This window comes from Gekko japonicus, unplaced genomic scaffold (assembly GCF_001447785.1).
Source record: "Gekko japonicus isolate JY-2015 unplaced genomic scaffold, Gekko_japonicus_V1.1 scaffold2548, whole genome shotgun sequence".
Taxonomy (NCBI): Eukaryota; Metazoa; Chordata; class Lepidosauria; order Squamata; family Gekkonidae; genus Gekko; species Gekko japonicus.
Window position 1 is genome coordinate 56767 of NW_015174914.1, and position 9767 is coordinate 66533.

At 50.3% G+C, this 9767-nt stretch overlaps 1 protein-coding gene across 1 annotated transcript in view; it reads left to right on the plus strand.

Annotated features, from left to right (window-relative positions):
* PAAF1 (proteasomal ATPase associated factor 1) overlaps positions 1 to 9422 on the plus strand; it is a 28808-nt gene extending 19386 nt beyond the window's left edge. The window contains exons 8-12 of the mRNA XM_015425049.1: positions 936 to 1027; positions 2270 to 2385; positions 4547 to 4629; positions 6900 to 6982; positions 8837 to 9422. Of these exons, the coding sequence (XP_015280535.1) occupies positions 936 to 1027; positions 2270 to 2385; positions 4547 to 4629; positions 6900 to 6982; positions 8837 to 8914 (452 nt within the window). The 3' untranslated portion in view covers positions 8915 to 9422. The remainder of the gene's footprint in view (positions 1 to 935; positions 1028 to 2269; positions 2386 to 4546; positions 4630 to 6899; positions 6983 to 8836) is intronic.
* Positions 9423 to 9767: the final 345 nt, after the last annotated feature.

A 9767-nucleotide genomic window follows, 5' to 3' on the forward strand; every position in this document is an offset into this window, starting at 1 on the left:
CTTAGAGGGAACACTGCTCTCAGCCCCGCCTACCTCAGAGAGCCGGTTTGGTGTAGTGGTTAAGTGCGTGGACTCTCGCAAGTAGGCACCCTGGGAAGAGAAATCCGCAGAAATTTGGAAAAGGTGGAGGACCTATCTGGAGTGGATATCCAAGGAGGGAAGGGAAGACATTCGGTGGAAGATCTTGACTTTGTGCCCGTGGCTGGAGAGAAAAGACTAAAGACTACACGAAGATAGGGAAGGGAGGAGGGAGGGAAGGGATGGGGAGGAAAAATTGTAAGATGCTAAATAATATGGAATGTAAAAGTGATGGATAAAACAAATAAAAATTAATCAAAAAAAAAAGTGCGTGGACTCTAATCTGGGAGAACCAGGTTTGATCCCCCATTCCTCCATGTGCGGCTGCTGGTGTGACCTTGGGTCAGTCACAAGTTCTCTCAGAGCTGTTCTTTCAAGGACAGTTCTGGAAAGAGCTCTCTCAGCCCCACCTGCCTCACAGGGTGTCTGTTGTGGGGAGGGGGAGGGAAAGGAGTTTGTAAGCCGCTCTGAGACTCCTTCGGGTAGTGAAGGGCGGGGTATACATCTAATCTCTTCTCTTATGAACCCACTTGACCGCTGCGATCATCTTCAGGGGCCCCGGCCTTCTGAGATTAGTCAGGTGGCAACCCCGACCTTCTCTTCAGCCTATTCATCGATTTTTAACCAATCCTCCCTCCAAGGAGCTCGGAGCAGCAGGCATGGGTCTCCCCACTTTCATTTTATTGTCACAACAACCCTGTGGGGTAGGTCAGGATGAGAAGAAGTGACTGGCCCGCGTTCATCCAGCGAGTGTGCTGGCCGAGTGGGGATTCGAACTTGGGTCCCCCAGATCTCAGCCTGACACTCTGACCGAGGGGATTAGCGGCTGACGATAACCTTGCTTCTCTCCAAAACAGGCGAGCGCGAAATCGGAACAGAGGGGAAACTCCTGCTGCTGGCTCGGGAAGACAAGAAATTTCAGGGGGTAGGGCTGCAAAGTCGGCAACCGGTAAGCCATCTCTTTCCCCACGTTTAACACAGTTGTTGGATTGCAAAGAGGTTTGCACGGCGGGAGTAAGGCAAAGTGGTCAGTTTGGTGTAGAGCCACTTTTGTGTAGTAGTTAGGAGTACGGACTCTAAACTGGGAGAACCGAGTTTGATTCCCCACTCCTCCAATGGCAGCTGCTGGATGACCTTGGGCAAGCCATAGTTCTGTCAGAGCTGTTCTTGAAAAACAGCAGTTTCTGTCAGAGCTCTCTCAGCCTCACCTACCTCACAGGGTGTCTTTTGTGGGGAGGGGAAGGGAAAGGAATTTGTAAACCGCTCTGAGACTCCTTCGGGTAGTGAAGGGCGGGATCTAAAGCCAATCTCCTCCTTCTCTTCTTCTTCGTTTTCCTCCTCTTCCTCCTCTTCCTCTTCTGTATTTATTTGAGCTTTGGCCCTGCTTCCTGAGAAATCCCATAGATTCAGTTTAATTCATTATTTCAATTTTTTAAAAATCTGTCTTAACCATGTATCAGGCCAGTGGCCCCTCCAGTCTAACACTCTGTGTCACACAGTGGCCAAAACCCAGAGGCCATCAGGAGGTCCACCAGCGAGGCCAGAACTCCAGAAGCCCTCCCACGGTTGCCCCCCAAGAAGACAGAGCATCCCTGCCCCAGAGATAAGAACATAAGTGAAGCCATGTTGGATCAGGCCAGTGCCCACTCCAGTCCAACACTCTGTGTCACACAGTGGCCAAAGCCCAGGGGCCATCAGGAGGTCCACCAGTGGGGCCAGAACTCCAGAAGCCCTCCCACTCTTGTCCCCCAAGCACCAAGAAGACAGAGCATCCCTTGCCCCAGACAGAGTGTTCCATTTAGACCTTGTGGCGAATAGCCACCGATGGACTTCTGATCCACGTTCCCTCTAAGCTGTGGAGTCTTGTGAGCAAAAATTCTACTTTGTGAGCTACTGGCATTAAAGTTGTGAGCGAGCGATTTGGCTACTGCATAAATTGGTTTGCTCTGGAGCTGTCCTTCCTGAGCTAAAATTGTGTGAGCCGGAGGCTAGAAAACGGTGAGCTAGCTCACACTCACTCAGCTTAGAGGGAACACGGCTTCTGATCCAGATGTTTCTCCAATCCTGAACTGTTCTGTTCGTCATCACTGCGAAAGTCCCATTCACGTCAGTCTCTAGAGGGGTGGCATAGACGTTCTCTAAATAATGAATCTCTCCCAAGGCATCACGGCCCCCTTTCCTCCCTTCGCAGGTTTTCCTCTTTGTCGGCTCCGACGCATTCAATTGCTGCGCATTCCTCTCGAGCATCTACCTCCTGGCAGGGTCGCAGGACGGGAACATCTACCAGCTGGACGTCAGAAATACCAAGTGAGTGCCCGCCGAGGCCTTGTTGAGTCTCCTCAGCAGCCCGGTAGCCACTTATTTATTTATTTATTTATTTATTTTGGGATTTGTACCCCGCCCTATCCGGTAGCTCAGGGAAGTAGCTCAGTTCGGTCCGGTCTGGCTGCTTTCTGTGCTGGTTTGAGAATTTATGTAATTTGGGGAAACAGGATTACACGGGAAGGGGTTATGGTCCGGGTCCACTCTTACGCCTCTCCGAAGTTGTTTCAATGAGGTTGGCGTGTTTTTATTTACTCCTTTATCCGTTCGTTCATTTATAGTCTGCCTTTCCCAGTTTAAAGACCAGTAGCAGTTTTAAGACTAACAGACTTCATTGTAGCATAAGCTTTCGAGAAACGCAGCTCTCTTCGTCAGAGGCATGGAGGGTATGAAGAAACTGGAAAGAAATATATAGGGGGAGGGGGGGGGGGATGCAGGAAGTGCCGTGTAAATGCAAAGCAGTTGCAAAAGTCCCCCCTTCCCTTTCCACCTATATATCTCTGGCCAGTTTCTTCATACCCTCCATACATCTCATGAAGAGAGCTGTGTTTCTTGAAAGCTTATGCTACAATAGAGCAGGCAGAGAAAGAGGTACTTTTCTCCCTTTCTCACGATGCAAGAACTCCTCGTGGGCACTCCATGAAATTGCTGAGCAGTCGGGTTAGAACGGATAAAAGGGAAGTCCTTCTTCATCCAGAGAGTGATTCACACATGGAATTCACTGCCACAGGAAGTAGTGGCGGCTACAAGCATGGACGGCTTCAAGAGGGAATTAGATAAGTATATGGAGCAGAGGTCCATCAGTGGCTCTTAGCCACAAGGTATAGATAGGAACTCTCGGTCTGGGGCAAGGGATGCTCTGTGTTCTTGGTGCTTGGGGGGGGCAACAGTGGGAGGACTTCTAGTATCCTGGCCCCACTGCTGGACCTCCTGATGGCACCTGGTATTTCTGGCCACTGTGTGACACAGAGTGTTGGACTGGATGGGTCATTGGCTTGATCCAACATTGGCTTCTCTTATGTTCTTATGTCTGGGGCAAGGGATGCTCTGTCTTCTTGGTGCTTGGGGGGGGGTCAACAGTGGGAGGGCTTCTAGTGTCCTGGCCCCACTGCTGGACCTCCTAATGGCACCTGGTATTTCTAGCCACCGTGTGACACAGAGTGTTGGGCTGGATGGGCCATTGGCCTGATCTAACATTGGCTTCTCTTATGTTCTTCTATGGAGCAGAGGTCCATCAGTGGCCACCAAGTTTAGATAGAAACTCTCAGTCTGGGGCAGGTGATGCTCTGTATTCTTGGTGTTTGGGGGGCAAGAGTGGGAGGGCTTCTGGTGTCCTGGCCCCATTGCTGGACCTCCTGATGGCACCGGGTATTTCTGGCCACTGTGTGACACAGAGTGTTGGACTGGATGGGCCACTGGCCTGATTCAACATTGGCTTCTTGTATGTTCTTATGTCTGGGACAAGTGATGCTCTGCATTCCTGGTGAGCATTCCTGGAAAGCCAGGAGAGTAGGTGCCTTCCCAAGTAGTCTATTGTAGCAAACCAAAAAGGAGGAGGAGATTGGATTTATACCCCCGCCCTTCACTCGGAGTCTCAGAGTGGGCTCCTTTCCCTTCCCCTTCCCACAACAAGTCACCCTGTGAGGTAGGTGGGGCCGAGAGAACTGCCCTTGAGAGAACAGCTCTGAGATAACTTGTGACTGACCCAAGGTCACCCAGCAGCTGCACATGGAGGAGGAGTGAGGACTCAAACCCAGCTCTCCCGGATTAGAACCCGCTGCTCTTAACCATGACGCCAAACTGACAAACAGAAGTCCAGTGGCACCTTAAGAACGCTGCTGTTACAAGTTTTGTTTGTCTCTAAGGTCCCAACAGATTTCTCTTGTTTTTCAGTGTTAGTGCTGGTTGAAGTAAGGGTAGGTTAAATGGAGCTCACCGAGGGATTTGCATGGTTCCTTACTTAGACTGGGCTGCCTCGTTTGCAGTGGCTCTTTAGTGTAAATGAAGTGCTACGCAAGGGCAGGTCTCCATTTCACTTTGCCGGCTTCACGTTTATATCCGCTTTGACCCGTTCTGTATTTTGTGGCTTGCGTGGGCACGTGTGGCTCTTCAGCTAAGACTGAATTTCTCTTGCTCTTCTCTGCAGGGCTCCAGTTCGGGTCATTCAAAGATCCGGAGCGCCGGTGCTTTCCCTGCTTCCGTACAAAGATGGGTTTATCGCCAGCCAAGGTAGCACTCCTGTGTATATATTTACTTCATTTGTACCTCCCCTCCATTTTACGCTCACAACAACCCTGTGAGGAAGGCTAGGCTGAGAGCGCGTGACTGACCCAAGGTTGCCCAGCAAGCTGCCATGGTACAAGTAGGGATTCGAACCTGGGTCTCTCAGCTACTAGTCCAGCATTCTTAGTCAGGACACCACACTGGCTTCTGTTCACTCCCTGCCCACAAATAAAGATTTTAGAGGTACCTCCACTATGGATTTCCAGTTACTATGACGAGGGAAAGTCTTGTTAGGTCCAATGCTCCCTCTCAGCTGTGGAGTCTTGTGAGCAAAAATTCTACTTCGTGAGCTACCGGAATAAAAGTTGTGAGCGAGCAGTTTGACTAACTGCATAAATTAGTCTGCTCTGGAGCCCTCCTTCCTGAGCTAAGACAAAAATGTGTGAGCCGGAGGCTAAAAAACTGTGAGCTAGCTCACACTAACTCAGCTTAGAGGGAACGCTGGTTAGGTCCCCGGGGGCTCAAGGTTTCAAGGCAATTTAAACAGGCTTCCCGTATGGATACAATGGCTTTTGCGCATTTGACTCCTGTGGATCTTGCGATATGCAGGGGGCCAGAATGTCAGGCTTCTGATTCTATATATAGACAAGGACATAGACGAGCTGGAACGTGTCCAGAGGAGGGCAATGAAGATGGTGATGGGTCTGGAGCAAAGTTCCCTCTAAGATATGGAGTCCTGTGAGCAAAAATTCTACTTTGTGAGCTATTGGCATTAAAGTTGTGAGCAGGAGATTTGGCTGCTGCATAAATTAGTTTGTTCTGGAGCCATCCTTCCTGAGCTAAGACAAAAATGTGTGAGCCAGAGGCTAAAAAACTGTGAGCTAGCTCACACTGACTCAGCTTAGAGGGAACAGTGGTCTGGAGACCAAGTCCTAGGAGGAAAGGTTGAAGGAGCTGGGTATGTTTAGCCTGGAGAGGAGAAGAAGGAGAAGAGATTGGATTTATACCCCGCCCTCCACTACCCAAAGGAGTCTCAGAGCGGCTTACAAACTCCTTTCCCTCCCCCTCCCCACAACACACACCCTGTGAGGTAAAAGAAGAAGGAGAAGAAGAGATTGGATTTGTACACCGCCCTTCACTACCCAAAGGAGTCTCAGAGTGGCTTACAAACTCCTTTCCCTTCCCCTCCCCACAACACACACCCTGTGAGGTAAAAGAAGAAGGAGAAGAGATTGCATTTATACCCCGCCTTTCACTACCCAAAGGTGTCTCAGAGCGGCTTGCAAACTCCTTTCCCTTCCCCTCCCCACAACAGACACCCTGTGAGGTCGGTGGGGCTGAGAGAGCTCTTGACAGAAACTGCTCTTTTCCAAGAACAGCTGTGCCAGAACTACGGCTTGCCCAAGGTCATCCAGCCTGGTGCAAGCGGAGGAGTGGGGGAGTCAAACCCGGTTCTCCCAGATTAGAGTCCGTGCACTTAACCACGACACCACACTGGCTCTGACGACTGAGAGGGGATATGATCACCATCTTCAAGTCCTTGAAGGGCTGTCCTAGAGAGGATGGTGCACAGTTGTTTTCTATTGCCCCAGAAGGTCAGACCAGAACCAACGGGTTGAAGTTAAATCAGAAGAGTTTTCAGCTAAACATTAGGAAGAGCTTCCTGACAGTCAGAGCAGTTCCTCGGTGGAACAGGCTTCCTCGGGAGGTGGCAGGCTCTCCTTCTTTGGAGGTTTTCAAACAGAGGCCAGATGGCCATCGGACAGTAGTGCAGATTCTTTGAACTTGGGCAGATCACGAGAAGGGAGGGCAGGGAGGGTTGCCTCAGTGCTTAGTGCTCGTGGCCCTTTCCTACAAGCCCAGGGAAATGCCGGTCGCCACTTTGGGGTCAGGAAGCCAATTTTCTCCAGGCCAGTTTGGCCAGAGATCCTGGAGGGGTTTTTTGCCATCTTCTGGGTGTGGAGCAGGGGTCACTCTGGGTGTGGGGGGGAGGTATTGGTGAATTTCCTGCATTGTGCAGGGGGTTGGACTAGATGACCCTGGAGGTCCCTTCCTACCTCTGTGATTCTAGAGGCTGAATTTAAGACCTACGTTTTAATTTGTATTTTAAGTGCATGGGCAATAAATTGATTAATTTTGCTTAATTCGTTTTTAACATTGATCCTGCTCAACCGTCGTGGTACCTAGTTCTGATACCAAATGTAAGGCTTCTGAGGCAGACCACAGAAGAGTCTCATATTTTCAAACAATGGCTTGTTTCCTGTGCCCGTTTCCAGGTGACGGCACCTGTTTCATTCTGCAGCAAGACCTCGATCACATCGTTGAGCTCACCGGAGCAGACTGTGACCCTGTGTACAGGGTAAGTGTGTTGTTTATTTAAAAAATAATTTTTTTCTAGTTTGAGAAGAGTACTTTCAAACAAGAACTATTGGTTTTGAGTCCAGTAGCACATTAGTGACCAACAAGAGTTTCAGGACATCAGCTTTTGAGAGTCGCAGCTCTCTTTGTCAGGCAGCAACAACAAGAGCAGCGGAAGAAGAGGAAGAGATTGGACTTATACCCCGCCCTTCACTACCCAAAGGAGTCTCAGAGCGGCTTCCAAACTCCTTTCCCTCCCCCTCCCCACAACACACACCCTGTGAGGTAAAAGAAGAAGGAGAAGAGGAGATTGGATTTATACCCCGCCCTTCACTACCCAAAGGAGTCTCAGAGCGGCTTCCAAACTCCTTTCCCTTCCCCTCCCCACAACAGGCACCCTGTGAGCAATGTTCCCTCTAAGCTGTAGAGTCTTGTGAGTAAATATTCTACTTTGTGAGCTACCGGAACTAAGGTTGTGAGCAAGCAATTTGGCTGCTGCATAAATTAGCCTGCAGTGGAGACATCCTTCCTAAGACAACAATTTGTGAGCCAGAGGCTAAAAAACGATGAGCTAGCTCACACAAACTCAGCTTAGAGGGAACACTGGCCCTGGGAGGTCGGCGGGGCTGAGAGAGCTCTGACAGAAACGGCTCTTTTTCAAGAACAGCTCTGACAGAACTATGGCTTGCCCAAGGTCATCCAGCAGGTGCGAGTGGAGGAGTGGGGAATCAAACCCGGTTCTCCCAGATTAGAGTCCGCGCACTTGACCACGACACCAAACTGGCAAAAGGGGAAACAATCCTCAGCTCTGAAGGACGGCACCCAAAAGGGAAAATGAGGCATAGATTTATAACTCCACTCTTAAACAACTTCTCACCCACAACAATCTATATATCTAATAGCCAAGACACACACACCCCCACGTGCGGATATCTAAATCCACACATCGGGGGCACCTGGGGGACCAGAGAGATTTCCCTGCACACTTGGGGCAGTCCCCAGGGGTGCGGAAAAATCTGAAAAGTTTTAAAAACTGTACGGGGGATATTTAAATCCCCCCCAAAAGTAAAAGAGCGTTCCCTGTGCATGCGCAGAGAACACCCTGGGAACTGTCTCGCCGTCGGGGAGAAGGCTTGGCGGGCCGGCAGCTGTGAGCTGCTCAGGCCTCACCGGTGCCCGGGGGGAGAAGGAAGAAGGCTTGGCGGGCCTCAGACGTTGCTGCCGCCGCTGCTGGGGAGGGTGGGCAGGAGAAGGCCTCGCTGCCGCCAGTGTCGGGTGGGAGGAGGGAGAAGGCTTGGCGGGCCTGGTGGGTCTGCCTGTTGGGCTCACCCGCTGCCACTTCCTGTTCCTGCAGGCCGGGAGCCGTGGGGAATACTCCCCTCTCCCCGCGAGTATCGCGGGTCCCCCTTCTTGTACAACATCTAATCTGAACATGGACGTGATGTTTGCACGTATTCCTCCTGATTCCTGACCAGTGTTCCCTCTAAGCTGTGGAGTCTTGTGAGCAAAAATTCTACTTTGTGAGCGACTGGCATTAAAGTTGTAAGTGAGCAATTTGGCTGCTGTATAAATTAGTTTGCTCTGGAGCCATCCTTCCTGAGCAAAGGCAAAAAAGTGTGAGCCGGAGGCTAAAAAACTGTGAGCTAGCTCACACTAACTCAGCTTAGAGGGAACATTGAGATTCCTGACATCATTTTTAACCCCAAAGCTGCCGGGGATACCGAGGATCCCTAACCTGGCATCCCCCAACCCTCAGGGTGATTAGGAAAGCGAATACTCATTTCTCCTTCTCTCCCCTTGGAGGTGAAGTCAGTTTGACTCTTTTCAGACACCTCTTCTGCCGCAACCTTTCTAGGTGGCGACCTGGGAGAAGCAGATCTATACCTGTTGCCGAGACGGGCTAGTGAGGAGATACCATCTCTCAGACCTGTGACCGGATTGGAGCCGCAAGCGCCGAACCGCAGACACCGGACGACGAACGCCGGATGCGTTTCAAGGACAGCACGAGAAACACGTTTCACGACAAGCCATACTCGTGCCACGTTTCCAGGACTTTGTACAGTGATGTGAACGGAGCACACACACACAAACGTGTGAATCCCAGTGGCCACGTTAAGAGAAGAATGCTAGCTCAAGCCACAGGCAAACGTCCCCTTAGGGGAAAAGCGGAAAAGCAAAAGTGTTTCGGAAAGTTGACATCGTTCTGCTGTACTGCGCGGCTCAACAAGACCGTTTGGTATTTAAGGCCCCCCTCTTTTTGTGTAGGCAGACGTTGGTTTGTTCGTCCCATCTTGTGACCTCTTTGGTTCCTAGGGGTGGGAGACCGAGGCCAGGCGGCTTCAATAAAGGGATGTTTTTAGTAAAGCCTGCCCTGATTATTTTTTTTCATTTCCGGCCTTCCTCCAGAATTACAACTGATTTCCGAGCCACTTCTCCGACAAACCGGGGGCCTGTTTTAAATTTGTGATAAAGTTGCTTTGAGCTCAAACTGCTCTTTAAAAAAAAAAGTTACATTATGTTTTGGTGGGCCCTTTATCAATTTATTCTGAATCCTGGCAGTTCTTTGCCACTCCTGTTGGTTTCCAGCAGCAGTTACAGAGGAGAGAGGTGTCTCTGTCTTTTATCTTGCGGAGTCTTCCTTAGTCTTTCAACAATAAGAAATTGATGTTCAGCCTTCAGAACTGGTTACCTAACACAGGCATAAAAATTGTTTCAGTTTTTGGAAGAAGAGGAGGAGATTGGATTTATACCCAGCCCTTCACTACCCAAGGGAGTCTCAGAGCGGC